A 16,928-nucleotide genomic window follows, 5' to 3' on the forward strand; every position below is an offset into this window, starting at 1 on the left:
TGTTTGTGTCGGTCACTTGTGTCGCTTAGCTTAGTCACACAGCCACCTTGGTGCGCCTCTTTTTTTCTTTGCATCATGTGCTGTTTGGGGACAATTTTTTGGAAGGGCCATCCTGCCTGACACTGCAGTGCCACTCCTAGATGGGCCAGGTGTTTGTGTCGGCCACTTGTGTCTCTTAGCTTAGTCACACAGCCACCTTGGTGCGCCTCTTTTTTTCTTTGCATCATGTGCTGTTTGGGGACTATTTTTTTGAAGGGCCATCCTGTCTTGATTGACACGGCAGTGCCACTCCTAGATGGGCCAGGTGTTTGTGTCGGCCACTTGTGTCGCTTAGCTTAGTCACACAGCCACCTTGGTGCGCCTCTTTTTTTCTTTGCATCATGTGCTGTTTGGGGACAATTTTTTGGAAGGGCCATCCTGTCTTGATTGACACTGCAGTGCCACTCCTAGATGGGCCAGGTGTTTGTGTCGGCCACTTGTGTCGCTTAGCTTAGTCACACAGCCACCTTTGTGCGCCTCTTTTTTTCTTTGCATCATGTGCTGTTTGGGGACAATTTTTTGGAAGGGCCATCCTGTCTTGATTGACACTGCAGTGCCACTCCTAGATGGGCCAGGTGTTTGTGTCGGCCACTTGTGTCGCTTAGCTTAGTCACACAGCCACCTTGGTGCGCCTCTTTTTTTCTTTGCATCATGTGCTGTTTGGGGACAATTTTTTGGAAGAGCCATCCTGTCTTGATTGACACTGCAGTGCCACTCCTAGATGGGCCAGGTGTTTGTGTCGGCCACTTGTGTCGCTTAGCTTAGTCACACAGCCACCTTGGTGCGCCTCTTTTTTTCTTTGCATCATGTGCTGTTTGGGGACAATTTTTTGGAAGGGCCATCCTGTCTTGATTGACACTGCAGTGCCACTCCTAGATGGGCCAGGTGTTTGTGTCGGCCACTTGTGTCACTTGGCTTAGTCACACAGCCACCTTGGTGCGCCTCTTTTTTTCTTTGCATCATGTGCTGTTTGGGGACAATTTTTTGGAAGGGCCATCCTGTCTTGATTGACACTGCAGTGCCACTCCTAGATGGGCCAGGTGTTTGTGTCGGCCACTTGTGTCGCTTAGCTTAGTCACACAGCCACCTTGGTGTGCCTCTTTTTTTCTTTGCATCATGTGCTGTTTGGGGACAATTTTTTGGAAGTGCCATCCTGTCTTAATTGACACTGCAGTGCCACTCCTAGATGGGCCAGGTGTTTGTGTCGGCCACTTGTGTCGCTTAGCTTAGTCACACAGCCACCTTGGTGCGCCTCTTTTTTTCTTTGCATCATGTGCTGTTTGGGGACTATTTTTTTGAAGGGCCATCCTGCCTGACACTGCAGTGCCACTCCTAGATGGGCCAGGTGTTTGTGTCGGCCACTTGTGTCGCTTAGCTTAGCTTAGCCATCCAGCGACCTCGGTGCAAATTTTAGGACTAAAAATAATATTGTGAGGTGTGAGGTGTTCAGAATAGACTGGAAATGAGTGGAAATGATGGTTATTGAGGTTAATAATACTATGGTATCAAAATGACCCCCAAATTCTATGATTTAAGCTGTTTTTTAGGGTTTTTTGAAAAAAGCACCCGAATCCAAAACACACCCGAATCCGACAAAAAAATTTCAGTGAGGTTTTGCCAAAACGCGTCCGAATCCAAAACACGGCCGCGGAACCAAACCCAAAACCAAAACACAAAACGCGAAAAATTTCCGGTGCACATCACTAATTAATGGGGCATCAATGATGGGGTAGAGTGTAAGGGAATTTGTGAAGGTTAAAATGATAAATAGAAAGTGACCAATTTAGAGACATCTATATCTATCCTTTTTGGGGTGTTAATAAGAGTGAGGTGGCAGGTACAAATAGTAAAGACCATGTGGGAACCCCTCTCATCGGGGAAGATCAGTGGTACTTTCCCTAGGTTTTTCTTTAATGTTGCTATGTGTCTGACTTCGGGGGTCATTCCGAGTTGATCGCTCGCTCGCAGTTTTTAGCAGCCGTGCAAACGCATTGTCGCCGCCCACTGGGGAGTGTATTTTCTCTCTGCAGAAGTGCGAACGCTTGTGCAGCAGAGCGCCTGCAAAATCTTTTTGTGCAAAACAAGACCAGCCCTGTAGTTACTCTTCGTGTGCGTTGATTCTTACGACGGAGGGACGGCTTTTGATGTTACATACCTGCCCAGCCACGCCTGCGTTTTTTTCTGCCATGCCTGCATTTTTCTAAGCACTCCCTGAAAACGGTCAGTTGTCACTCAGAAATGCCCACTTCATGTCAATCTTCCTGCGTTCGGCCGTGCAACTGGAATGTTCGTTACACTCTGTGCAAACCCACGATACTCATTGTACCCGTACGACGCGCCTGCGCATTGCGGTGCATACGCATGCACAGAAATGCTGATTTTTAGCCCGATCGCTGCACTGGGAACAACGGCAGCTAGCGATCAACTCTGCATGATCCCCTATGTTACTGTGGTATGTCTCTGCACATATCGCCTTGAAAAGAGATGTACCCAACAATGGGGGTCATTCGGACCCGTTCGCACGCAGCGGTTCTTTGCTGTGGTGTGAACGGGTCTGGAATGCGCGGCGTACGCATTGCGCACACTCGTCATTGCCTGGCGACAGTAGTCGCCGAGCAACGACGCTGATAGAGAAGAAAGCGGAAAGAAGATGGACAGCAAGAGGGCGTTCCGGGGGATCAACTTACCGTTTGCTGCCGTTTTCGGGGAGTGGAAAGAAAAACGCAGGCGTGTCCAGGCGAATGGAGGGCTGAGGTGTGATGTCAAAGCTGAGCCCATCAATGCTGGATCCGTCGTACTGGGTAAGTATGTCCAGGGCTGGTCTAGTTTTGAGAGAAACTTTTTTAGCATAGCAGGACTGCTCAAGCGAACACAGACCTGCTATGCTAAAATACACTCTCCCATAGGCGGAGATTAGTTGATCGCACCAGCAGCAAAAAGTTGCTTGCTGCGATCAACTTGGAGAATGAGGGCCAATGAGTAACCTATACTACAAAACTGTAAAATCCCTTTTACACCAAACTTCTGACCCAGGATACTGGTGGGGCAACCCGGTTCTTGGCTTGGTGTGAAAGGGTCTTATCGGGTTGTGTTATCCAAGGACCCAACCCTGGTCGTTACCATGGTGGAACCTGGAGCAACCCATGTAGCCTGTGGTTTGAATGGCATGACCCAGATTATACAAGGACCAGAGAGTCGGATCACCGGCGCTTTGAGATATCATCTCCAATCGCCGGAAGATCTAGCAGACTGCACACAGGTGCACACAGATAGGAGTCTTCCCCGGCAATATTCCGGGTGCTGCCTGTGGTGTGAACTGTGTTTCAGCCACTGTGACACGGATTGAAACCGTGTTCAATAACCCAGGTTGGACCAGGGATTTTGATATCTACAGATAACAAGGTCAGGCATTAACATAACTATTCAGCACATGTGAGACGTACCAAAGAGCACAGGGCCCTGGAGAATTCTAAAAGGAAAGTATTATTATTATTATATATTATTTATTAATTATTACTATTAGCAACTTTTATTTGTTATGTGCCACAAGATGTATTCAGCGCTGTACAAGAAGTAGATCTAGAAGGTCCACTGCAGGAGTCCTCCACTTAACTTTGAGTAAGTATGGCCCTTTTTTTTTGTTTCTCAAGGTCCTTTACATCTAGGCTTTGACAGCACTGAAACATTAGGATAAGGAGCATAGACTTGGTGGCTAGCCACTACCTGAGAAATAAGGGAATACCAATCAAGTAAGCAAAGTAGACTGACTTGTATACAGAGCATTTTACAGAAATCAGTGTTAGGTAACGCCAGCACTGTTGTGTGAGACCCCTAGAGCTGGTGAGAAGGTCTTCTGCCAATAACAGCCTCTGCTGTTCCCTTAGTGTACTACACAGATACCGGTACTTAGGTTGCTACCTGGACATATACCTCTAGCAGTAGGGGCTTACACAATAGGCCAAAGAGACGAGCTGCAGCAACAGCTCTTAACAATCAGATAAAGATAAATAGAATTGACCAAGGAGGAACTGGAGACCTTGAAGTCAATGGTGGCTGAGCATTATGGTTCTCAATGGGCTGCAAGGATCAATAGACAACAGAAGGGATGGCAGAACTGGTGGGACCTTCATCTCTATATCCAGAATTCCATTGGTCTTTGCACTGGTAAAAGTGGGTGACACCTGAGCTCGATTGTAGGTGCCCGATAAGCCTTAATCCACTGGTCTGTACCCAACAAGGATATCCCCCAATAACTGGCATTAAGAATGTTCTATATGTGTTCATTTTATATCTCCATGTGATTAATAATTCAGACGTATGTTGTAGCCCTTTGTTGAGCGTGTTATATAACAAGCACATATTCAGTGCTGGAGCCAGGAAAAGGTAACCCCCAAGAAGAATGTGGCATTCCGCCAGCACAACTAAAGGGCCCCATACAGTAGAACGATAATGCCCAATTTCATCCGATTTCGGGCATCCTGCCCGATATATCGGATGAAATCGGACATTTTGGAGGTGTTTCCGATCTGATCCGATGCGCGTTCCCGTGAGCATCGGATCGGATCCTCCAGATTGACCGTGCTGCACTAGCGATCAGGTCCGACCCCGCAGGCATGGCTGGGATCGCCCAAGATACATTGTATGCTAAAGTACAGCATACAATGTATCTTGGGCGATCCTGAAGCCCGGGAGGCTGCCGGGGTGATCGCCTGCGACACGGTGGTCGGACATGTCGCATAAGTGTATGGGGCCCTTAAGGCACACATCTGTTTTTCCATTGCTCAATTTACCAATTTTGAGTGTTCTCAGATATGTATATTACCAGTGCTATAGGTATTACATGCCTACAGTACTTGTTGGTATTTTAACTGCCACCATAGTCACACTACAGCCCAGCACACAGCAGCGTGTGCTGGGCTGAGGAGAAAAGCTGCAGCTACTGCTGCCAGTTAAGGGGGAGGAAGCACAGGGTTCCCACTGGGCCCCTTCGTAAGACCTGGGCCCGGGTAATTTGTACCCTCTTCCCCCCTTTCTCGACGCCATTGCTGGTACTCCCTAAAACACTTTTGTCTTGCTGAAGATTCTATAAGCAGGTAAGTGGCTCTCAGGACAATACCATACCTCCTAACTGTCCCGATTTTCGCGGGACAGTCCCGTTTTTTGGGGACTGTCCCGCTGTCCCACCCACAGGCCGCAGTGTTCCGCGGTGGGGGGGGGGGCAGTTGGGAGGCTCTGTCTCTCGCTGCCCTGCTTAGCAGAGCGCACAGCGTCTATTCACTGGAGTCAGTGGGAGAGGGGGCATGCCAGTGGCCCCCACAGCAGGGCCGGACTGGGACTAAAAATAGGCCGTGGCATTTTTGAAGCACACAGGCCCACCTCTGTGACTCCTCCCCTTACTATTCCTGACTCCTCCCGCTTATTAGTCTATGCTCTTACAAATATAATTAATATTCTAACAACATACAAGCGTACATCATTCTCTATTAAAATACACACAACCAGTGGTTGAAGTGGAACTTTTTAAGTGGGGGTATGGAAATGTGAAGTTTGTAATTAAGTGCGTGCTCCGGAAAAGGGGGCGTGGCCACTCAAAAGGGGGCATGGCCTTCAGTGTAGTTTACCACACCATGCACCCCTTATACACATTATGCACCACATTAGTAGGACTCCTTATACTATCTAGTACTGGTGCCTCTTTCACATTATACCACACAGTATGAGCCAAAATTCACATTATAGCACCCGGTATGAGCCGAAATTTACATTATAGCACCCGGTATGAGCCAAAATTCACATTACGGCACACAGTATGAGCCGAAATTCACATTACAGCACACAGAATGAGGTGAAATTCACATTATAGCACCCGGTATGAGCCAAAATTCACATTATGGCACACAGAATGAGCCAAAATTCACATTATAGTACACAGAGTGAGCCGAAATTCACATTATGGCACAAGAGTGAGCCGAAATTCACATTACAGGACATAGAATGAGCTGAAATTCACATTATAGCACCCGGTATGAGCCGAAATTCACATTATATGCCCCCAATAGTGCAGTGGCAGATCCACAATTGCCCCCACAGTGCCAGGTATACAAATGCCCCCACAGTGCCAGGTATACAAATGCCCCACAGTGCCAGGTATACAAATGCCCCACAGTGCCAGGTATACAAATGCCCCCACAGTGCCAGATCCACAAATGCCCCCACAGTGCCAGATCCACAAATGCCCCCACAGTGCCAGGTATACAAATGCCACCACAGTGCCAGATCCACAATTGCCCCCACAGTGGCAGATCCACAATTGCCCCCACAGTGTCAGGTAATACCTGACACTGTGGGGGCAATTGTGGATCTGACACTGTGGGGGCAATTGTATACCTGACAGGTATACAAATGCCCCCACAGTGCCAGGTAAACAATTGCCCCCACAGTGCCAGGTATACAAATGCCCCACAGTGCCAGCCAATTGCCCCCACAGTGCCAGGTATACAATTGCCCCCACAGCAGCCAGTGCTGCAGCTGCTTACCGCTGCTGCACTACTGCTGCTGCTGCTCCTCCTCCGGGCTCCGGCTGTGAGAAACTGGTGAGTCAGGAGAGGAGAGCGCCCGCCAGCGCGGCTGTGTCTGGCGCGGGGGCGTATAGCGGACTTCGTTCAAACCAGCCGCCGGTTCGTGAGCCAATCAGAGCTCGCGGACCGGCGGCTTTTGATTGGCTGCCGGTCCGCGAGCTCTGATTGGCTCACGAACCGGCGGCTGGTTTGAAGTCCACTATACGCCGCCAGACATAGCGGCGCTGGCGCGCTCTCCTCCCCTGACAGCTGAGACACGCTGCCGCCGGACTGAGCGGCAGCGTGTCTCAGTGAGCGCTGGACCGGCCCACGTGGCCATCGGCCCTTCTGGCATTTGCCAGAAGTGCCACATGGCCAGTCCGGCCCTGCCCCACAGTGACAAAAACGGGGCGTGGTTCGCAATCGCGGGTCCTCCCGCAAAGCCATGCCACCTTTTCATAGGCCACACACCCTTTTTGGGAGCACACGTGGCTTCGCCACGCATGTGTCCCTCTTCCAGCCAGGACAAAGTTGAGAGGTATGCAATACAGTAGCTGGAACAGAGGAATCTGGTGACCAACTTCCAGGGAGCAGTGTTAAAACATTCCAGCAATGACGGAAAAAAACTTCCAGATTCTGAAAAATCAGTATAAACAAAAGCTGTTTCCACAAGGTCCCTGGGTGTAAATATGCTTCAGTATCAGTTAAATATAAAATTCCCAGCTGATTTTTTTCCCAGCAGCCTCATCTATCAGGATTGGCCAGCCTCCGATGTCTTCCCCTGTTTCTGCCACTTACTGTACAGCCGGGATACGGTCATTAGGACGACCACACTTAGGTCGACAGTCATTAGGTCGACCACTATTGGTCGACATGCATTAGGTCACATGATCATTAGGTCAACATGGTCACTAGGTCGACATGTACTACGTCGACATGAGTTTTTCACTTTTTTTTCTTTTCATTTTTTGAACTTTTTCATACTTTACGATCCATGTGGACTATGATTCAGAATAGTAACCTTGCCCGAAGCAGGGCGAATGAAGTGAGCCATGCAAGGGGACACGGTGGACGGGGAGACTTATTGGGGTTCCCCGTCACTTTACAAAGAAAACGACACAAAAAAACCATGTCGGCCTTTTCCCACGTCGACCTTGTTCATGTCGACCTAATGACTGTCGACCTACTGACCCATACCCGTACAGCCTTGCAGTGCCATCCCAATTCTGGATTCCTGCTTGTGGCTCACTTGCTCCTTTCTTTGACACATTCCGGACAGTAGGATCTGCAGTGTCATGTACTATAGTTTAAATCAGTAATGCTTGACACCATCGCTACATAACATTTACAATTCCAAACATTTAACATCTGAGATTAGGTTACCCTGGGACTCTGGCCACATTTTTTGATTCCTGGATTTTCAGGAGTTATCCTGGTCATAGACAGGTACTAACCCTGGGCATTGCACTCTCTAGATGGGTGGTCTTCAGGTTGCTGGCGGTCCACGACCCCCCTGGAAGGAGAATAGATAGCGTGGCGCGCGTAGCAAGGGGCTCATTTGCGCTCGACCAGCTGTCGGTATACCGGCAGTCGGGATTCCGGCGCCGGTATGCTGGTCGCCGGGAGCCCGACCGCCGGCATACCATACTACACCCCTCTAGACAGGTGCCTGCATATATATAACTACTGTAAATATATTGTTGGAATATTATTACTACATAGATACCTGTGCAAGAAAAAAGAAAGAAAAACCCTTTTTTAAGCACACTCTTTAGGAAAAGGATAAATGGAAATGGTTAATTTAATTGTTAGCATTTATTAATATATTTAAAATCAAATTTCCCCAAGAGTAAGTCACTGATTGATTAAAAAAAGTGTGTGAAGGCCTCACATCAAATGTTGGAGAAACATTATTACTCAAAAGACATTCTTATTTCCACAGTGGGTTATAGGCAGCGGAAAATACAATTATGAGTAATCCTCAATTGGATTATAGTAGCAGCACACCTTGGTAATGAGTTCTTAACAGGTACCAGCTTGAAGTCCAAGGTTATAGTCTAATTTAAAAAGCTAGTGTGGTTGTGCTATTAAAACATTCCCCAAAGTTTTTTACTTTTTTCTCTAAGGGTGTGTACACACGGTGAGATATTTTCTTCCGATTCTGACTATATAGTCAGAATCGGAAGAAAAGATAGTGCAGATCGCAAGGTGACAGTCACCTTGCGATCCCGATTCGATGCGCGGCCGGCATCGGCAGAAAAAATAGACTGTGCAGGCAAGTCAATCTTGACTATCTCTATAGAAGAGATAGTCAAGATTGACACTTAGCCAAAATCGCACATAGCCAGCATCGCAAGCACACTTGTGCTTGCGATACTGGCTAAGTGCCAACTCGGCCCCCCGTCGCACAGTGAGAATCGGTTAAGTCCGAATCTCACCGTGTGTACACACCCTAAGACTAAACAATACGTCCAGGTATCTTTTTTTACTTACTCTTGGGGGAATTTTATTTTAAATATATTAATAAGCGCTAAGTATTAAATTAACCATTTCCAGTTATCCTTTTCCTAAAGAGTGCGCCTAAAAATGTTTTTTTTGTTTTTTTGTACACGTATATCCAGTAAGACATTACTGAACCCTTGGTGTACCGCCAACGGACTGAAAAAGAGACAAACACATACCCTCCAACATTTTAAACATAAAAATCTGTACAAATTAGGAAAGAAGGCGTGGCCACAGGTAAAGGGGTGCATGCGCGCAGCGTCTATCCACTGGAGTCAGAGGGAGAGGGGGCATGCCAGCAGCTCACAGAGCGCTGCTCATGCCCCCTCAGTGACGAAAATGGGGGTGTGGTTCGCGATCGCGGGCCCTCCCGTGAAGCTCCCTTTCCCATAGGACACGCCCCCTTTTTGGCCGGGCGAACGCTAAGTGCGCGCAGGTGTTCCTCCTTACCCAGGCATAAAGTTGGGAGGTATGATACAGTCTTGATAATTAAACTATCGCTGGTACTTATCCCTTACCTATTATTGTTTACCAGTGCGCAAATATACCAAGCTAATAGATACATAGATACCTGCCAATGTGCAATATGAGCTGATAATAAAAGTAGGTTGTTTTTTTATTTTGTACGTTTTTTTTGTTTGTTTGTTTTTAGACAGAAGAAATTAGAAAAAAAAATAAACTTCCCCCCAAAAAATGTGGTGGGGGTGTATTTAGAAATCTTAGAGCTAGGAAATGGTTGATGATCCCTTACAACCAATAGGATATTTGCTTTCATTTTACACGCTACGCTGGCAAAAACGCATATTTAGGACCTCATTCAGGTTGGATCGCTATTGAGACAGAGGGTAAATTTACTAAGATGGGAGTTCTATTTAAAATGGGATGTTGCATAGCAACCAATCAGATTCTACTTCTCATTTATCTAGCACCTTCTAGAAGATAATACCTTGAATCTGATTGGTTGCTATGGGCAACATCCCATCTTAAATAGTACTCCCATCTTAGTACATGTATCCCAGAAATTGCAATTTTCTCAATCCTGCTTCTGTTAAAAAAAAAACGCATGTGAAAAGCTGTCCAGAAAGGAAAAAGATGCCCACTGATGCATTTGCAAATGTGCGTATGCGGTCGCATAATTACGATGCATACGCAGAAATCAAGTACCATCGATAGTTGCCAATGATCTAGGGCTACTCAGAATAATGAGAATGGAGTCACACCCGCGCCATGTTTTTAGTCGCAATCCATTGCAACTGATGTCAGTTACACGCCCCGAAAACGACCATGATCTGCCTGTGTTTTTCAAACCACTTCCCACAAACGCCATGTTGCCATTCACGAACGGTTACTTCCTGTCAATCAAATTGTGATTGCACTCTCAGGGCGCTGTGATCGCATTGTGAATACATTGCGAGTTTCGCACACTTACGATTCGGTTGCAGCGCATGCACAGTTGTCCGATAACCGGCCGATGTGCGATTTTACCAAATTGCAACTGAACTTGAATAAGGCCCTTAATCTGATTGTTTGCCATAGGTTACAGAATTTTTTTTTCATGTGAAGTGAACCAGTTCCATAAATCCATCAATGTATTAGTTTTAATTGTAGAAAATTAGTGATGTAAGCAATAGTAGAATATATATATATATAAAAAGAACTACATCTCCCATGATGCATCTCGTCCCGCTGACATAACGTAAGTTCTCGCGAGAGCGCGAGGTCTTGCTGTTGGAAACAGTTGCGGGGCTCGATGTCCCCGCCCACCCTCGTCCAGGAATATTCAAATCCACCTATCACCGCGGCGGAGCGGGACTAGTACGGCCAATGGGCGCTAGACGGGCACTGGCGACGCTGCAGCGGGGGATTTGAACACAACATGGCGGCGTCTGCGGTAGTAGCTGCTGCAGTAGCAGCAGCAGCGGAGGAATATGCGGCTGCGGCGGCGGGGAGAGAGATGAGGCGGTGAGTGGTGGTCGTGTCATAGCGAGTGCAGGTTGGCAGCCCACCAGCTGTATGAGTTTTGGGCTTTAAGTGCCATCTTGCCCTGGTACCTGGGACTTGTAGTACCATGACAGCTGATCCAATAGGCAATGAAGTCCCGTATATTTGTTAAAGGTGTACTGACCTGCTATAGTGTGTGTGTGTGTATATATATATATATATATATATATATATATATATATATATCTCAGTAGGGTCTGTCTCATAATGTATATATCTACTGTAGCTATCTCCTCTGTCTCCTATCCCAATATCCTGTTATGCCCTCTTCTCCCTCTTGTAGCCCATGTATTTAATATCTAGGCAGTTATCTCATTTATATCCTACCCCATGTATCCTGTAAATATATCCAGTTATCTCCTATCCATCTTGTATCCCATGCATCTCACATCTATATATCCTGTTATGTCATACCTGTCTCATCTATATATCCATTTCTCTGACGTCCTAGTGGATGCTGGGAACTCCGTAAGGACCATGGGGAATAGCGGGCTCCGAAGGAGGCTGGGCACTCTAGAAAGATTTATGACTACCTGGTGTGCACTGGCTCCTCCCACTATGACCCTCCTCCAAGCCTCAGTTAGATTTTGTGCCCGGCCGAGGTTGGATGCACACTAGGGGCTCTCCTGAGCCTTTAGAAAGAAAGTATAGAAATTAGGTTTTTTTATTTTCAGTGAGACCTGCTGGCAACAGGCTCACTGCAGCGAGGGACTAAGGGGAGAAGAAGCGAGCCTGCCTGCTTGCAGCCAGCTTGGGCTTCTTAGGCTACTGGACACCATTAGCTCCAGAGGGATCGACCGCAGGCCCAGCCTTGGTGTTCGGTCCCGGAGCCGTGCCGCCGTCCCCCTTACAGAGCCAGAAGCAAGAAGAGGTCTGGAAAATCGGCGGCAGAAGACATCAGTCTTCACCAAGGTAGCGCACAGCACTGCAGCTGTGCGCCATTGCTCCTCATACACACTTCACACTCCGGTCACTGAGGGTGCAGGGCGCTAGGGGGGGGTGCCCTGAGCAGCAATAAAAACACCTTGGCTGGCAAAAATACCACAATATATAGCCCCAGAGGCTATATATGTGATAATTACCCCTGCCAGAATCCATAAAAAAGCGGGAGAATAGTCCGCGAAAAAGGGGCGGAGCTATCTCCTTCAGCACACTGGCGCCATTTCTCCCTCACAGCTCCGCTGGAAGGAAGCTCCCTGGCTCTCCCCTGCAGTCTACACTACAGAAAAGGGTAAAAAAGAGAGGGGGCACTAAATTTAGGCGCAGTATATATAACAGCAGCTATAGGGGACATTGGCCCTCATTCCGAGTTGATCGCTCGGTAATTTTCTTCGCATCGCAGTGAAATTCCGCTTAGTACGCATGCGCAATATTCGCACTGCGACTGCGCCAAGTAATTTTACAATGAAGATAGTATTTTTACTCACGGCTTTTTCTTCGCTCTGGCGAACGTAGTGTGATTGACAGGAAATGGGTGTTACTGGGCGGAAACACAGCGTTTTCGGGGCGTGTGGATAAAAACGCTACCGTTTCCGGAAAAAACGCAGGAGTGGCCGGAGAAACGGGGGAGTGTCTGGGCGAACGCTGGGTGTGTTTATGACGTCAAACCAGGAACGACAAGCACTGAACTGAACGCAGATGCCGAGTAAGTCTGAAGCTACTCTGAAACTGCTAAGTAGTTAGTAATCGCAATATTGCGAATACATCGGTCGCAATTTTAAGAAGCTAAGATACACTCCCAGTAGGCGTAGGCTTAGCGTGAGCAACTCTGCTAAATTCGCCTTGCGAGCGATCAACTCGGAATGAGGGCCATAATTCAGTTAGTCCCTGCATTATATAGCGCTCTGGTGTGTGCTGGCATACTCTCACTCTGTCTCCCCAAAGGGCTTTTGTGGGTCCTGTCCTCTGTTAGAGCATTCCCTGTGTGTGTGCGGTGTGTCGGTACGGCTGTGTCGACATGTTTGATGAGGATAATGATGTGGAGGCGGAGCAGATGCCTATAGAAGGGATGTCACCCCCTGCGGGGCAGACACCTGAGTGGATGGACTTATGGAAGGAATTACGTGCATGTGTCGACTCCTTACACAAAAAAATTTGACGACATGCCAAATGCGGGACAGCCGGCTTCTCGGCTTGTGCCTGTCCAGGCGTCTCAAAGGCCATCGGGGGCTCTAAAACGCCCGCTACCTCAGATGGCAGACGCGGATGTCGACACTGATACTGACACCAGTGTCGACGACGATGAGTCTAGTCTAATGTCCACTAAGGCCATTCGTTGCATGATTGAAGCAATGAAAGAGGTGTTACAAATTTCTGATATAAACCCAGGTACCACTAAAAAGGGTATTATGTTTGGGGAGAAAAAACTACCCGTAGTTTTTCCCCCATCAGAAGAATTAAATGAAGTGTGTGAAGAAGCGTGGGCTTTCCCTGATAAAAGATTGGTAATCTCTAAGAAGTTACTAATGGCGTTCCTTTTCCCGCCAGAGGATAGGTCACGTTGGGAGACACCCCCTAGGGTGGATAAAGCGCTCACACGTTTGTCTAAAAAGGTGGCACTACCGTCTCCGAATACGGCCGCCCTCAAGGAACCTGCTGATAGAAAGCAGGAGGCGATCCTGAAGTCTGTATATACACACTCGGGCATTATACTTAGACCAGCTATTGCGTCAGCATGGATGTGCAGTGCTGCCGCTGCGTGGTCAGATTCCCTGTCAGAAAATATTGACACCCTAGACAGGGACACTATTCTGCCTAACCATAGAGCATATAAAAGACTCAGTCTTATACATGAGAGATGCACAGAGGGGAGATCTGTCAGCTGGACAGGGGATGCAGATTCAAAAAGGCACATGGAAGTTTTGCCTTATAAGGGTGAGGAGTTATTTGGGGATGGTCTCTCGGACCTAGTTTCCACAGCAACTGCTGGGAAGTCAGCATTTTTACCCCATGTTCCCTCACAGCCTAAAAAGGCGCCGTTTTATCAGGTACAGTCCTTTCGGACTCAGAAAAACAGGCGTGGAAAAGGCGGGTCCTTTCTGTCCAGAGGCAGAGGTAGGGGAAAAAGGCTGCAACAAACAGCAGGTTCCCAGGAGCAAAAGTCCTCCCCCGCTTCTTCCAAGTCCGCCGCATGACGGTGGGGGGCCGCCTCAAAAATTTCAGCGAACAGTGGGCTCGCTCACAGGTGGATCCCTGGATCCTGCAAATAGTATCTCAAGGGTACAAACTGGAATTCGAGGCGTCTCCACCCCACCGGTTCCTAAAATCTGCCTTGCCGATTACTCCTTCAGACAGGGAGGCTGTGCTAGCGGCAATTCACAAGCTGTATTCCCAGCAGGTGATAATCAAGGTGCCCCTACTTCAACAAGGACGGGGTTACTATTCCACACTGTTTGTGGTACCGAAACCGGACGGTTCGGTGAGACCCATTTTAAATTTAAAATCCTTGAACACATACATAAAAAAAAATTCAAGTTCAAGATGGAATCGCTCAGGGCGGTTATTGCAAGCCTGGACGAGGGGGATTACATGGTATCCCTGGACATCAAGGATGCTTACCTGCATGTCCCCATTTACTATCCTCACCAGGAGTACCTCAGATTTGTGGTACAGGATTGCCATTACCAATTCCAGACACTGCCGTTTGGACTCTCCACGGCACCGAGGGTGTTTACCAAGGTAATGGCGGAAATGATGATACTCCTTCGAAGAAAGGGAGTTTTAATTATCCCGTACTTGGACGATCTCCTAATAAAGGCGAGGTCCAAGGAGCAGTTGTTGGTGGGAGTAGCACTATCTCAGGAGGTGCTACACCAGCACGGTTGGATTCTGAATATTCCAAAATCACAGCTGGTTCCGACGACACGTCTACTGTTCCTGGGTATGATTCTGGATACAGTCCAGAAAAGTGTTTCTCCCGGAGGAGAAGACCAAGGAGTTGTCATCTCTGGTCAGAGACCTCCTGAAACGAAAACAGGTATCTGTGCATCACTGCACGCGGGTCCTGGGAAAGATGGTGGCTTCTTACGAAGCAATTCCTTTCGGCAGGTTCCATGCCAGAATCTTTCAGTGGGACCTGTTGGACCAATGGTCCGGATCGCATCTTCAGATGCATCGCCTAATAACCCTGTCTCCAAGAACCAGGGTGTCGCTGTTGTGGTGGCTGCAGAGTGCTCATCTTCTAGAGGGCCGCAGATTCGGCATACAGGACTGGGTCCTGGTGACCACGGATGCCAGCCTTCGAGGCTGGGGGGCAGTCACACAGGGAAGAAACTTCCAAGGACTATGGTCGAGTCAGGAGACTTCCCTACACATAAATATTCTGGAAGTAAGGGCCATTTACAATGCCCTAAGTCAGGCAAAATCCCTGCTTCTACACCAGCCGGTACTGATCCAGTCAGACAACATCACGGCAGTCGCCCATGTAAATCGACAGGGCGGCACAAGAAGCAGGATGGCAATGGCAGAAGCCACAAGGATTCTCCGATGGGCGGAAAATCACGTACTAGCAGTGTTCATTCCGGGAGTGGACAACTGGGAAGCAGACTTTCTCAGCAGGCACGACCTCCACCCGGGAGAGTGGGGACTTCATCCAGAAGTCTTCACGCTGATTGTAAATCGATGGGAACGGCCACAGGTGGACATGATGGCGTCACGCCTAAACAAAAAACTAGAGAGATATTGCGCCAGGTCAAGGGACCCTCAGGCGATAGCTGTGGACGCTCTAGTGACACCGTGGGTGTACCAGTCAGTTTGTGTTCCCTCCTCTGCCTCTCATACCAAGGGTACTGAGAATAATAAGAAAACGAGGAGTAAGAACAATACTCGTGGTTCCGGATTGGCCAAGACGAGCGTGGTACCCGGAACTTCAAGAGATGATCTCAGAGGACCCATGGCCTCTGCCGCTCAGACAGGACCTGCTGCAGCAGGGGCCCTGTCTGTTCCAAGACTTACCGCGGCTGCGTTTGACGGCATGGCGGTTGAACGCCGGATCCTGAAGGAAAAGGGCATTCCGGAGGAAGTCATTCCTACGCTGATTAAAGCCAGGAAATATGTAACTGCAAAGCATTATCACCGCATATGGCGGAAATATGTTGCTTGGTGTGAGGCCAAAAAGGCCCCAACAGAGGAATTTCAACTAGGTCGATTTCTGCATTTCCTACAAGCAGGAGTGACTATGGGCCTGAAATTAGGCTCCATTAAGGTACAGATCTCGGCTCTGTCGATTTTTCTTCCAGAAAGAACTAGCTTCACTACCTGAAGTTCAGACGTTTGTGAAAGGAGTGCTGCATATTCAGCCCCCGTTTGTGCCTCCAGTGGCACCTTGGGATCTCAACGTGGTGTTGAGTTTCTTAAAATCACATTGGTTTGAGCCACTTAAAACCGTGGATCTAAAATATCTCACGTGGAAAGTGGTCAAGTTATTGGCCTTGGCTTCAGCCAGGCGTGTGTCAGAATTGGCAGCTTTGTCATGTAAAAGCCCTTATCTGATTTTCCATATGGATAGGGCGGAATTGAGGACTCGTCCCCAGTTTCTCCCTAAGGTGGTATCAGCTTTTCACTTGAACCAACCTATTGTGGTGCCTGCGGCTACTAGGGACTTGGAGGATTCCAAGTTACTGGACGTAGTCAGGGCCTTGAAAATTTATGTTTCCAGGACGGCTAGAGTCAGGAAATTGACTCGCTATTTATCCTGTATGCACCCAACAAACTGGGTGCTCCTGCTTCTAAGCAGACTATTGCTCGCTGGATTTGTAGCACAATTCAGCTGGCGCATTCTGCGGCTGGACTGCCGCATCCTAAATCAGTAAAAGCCCATTCCACAAGGAA

At 48.2% G+C, this 16,928-nt stretch overlaps 1 protein-coding gene across 2 annotated transcripts in view; it reads left to right on the forward strand.

Annotated features, from left to right (window-relative positions):
• Positions 1 to 10,824: 10,824 nt before the first annotated feature.
• The window catches only part of ARHGAP19 (Rho GTPase activating protein 19), a 245,174-nt gene continuing 239,070 nt past the window's right edge, over positions 10,825 to 16,928 (forward strand). The window contains exon 1 of one of the 2 annotated variants that reach the window (XM_063962353.1): positions 10,825 to 11,060. In XM_063962353.1, the coding sequence (XP_063818423.1) occupies positions 10,975 to 11,060 (86 nt within the window). In that variant the 5' untranslated portion in view covers positions 10,825 to 10,974. The remainder of the gene's footprint in view (positions 11,061 to 16,928) is intronic. The other variant, XM_063962351.1, reaches the window with a different exon arrangement.

This window comes from Pseudophryne corroboree, chromosome 3 (assembly GCF_028390025.1).
Source record: "Pseudophryne corroboree isolate aPseCor3 chromosome 3, aPseCor3.hap2, whole genome shotgun sequence".
In the NCBI taxonomy this organism is placed as follows: Eukaryota; Metazoa; Chordata; class Amphibia; order Anura; family Myobatrachidae; genus Pseudophryne; species Pseudophryne corroboree.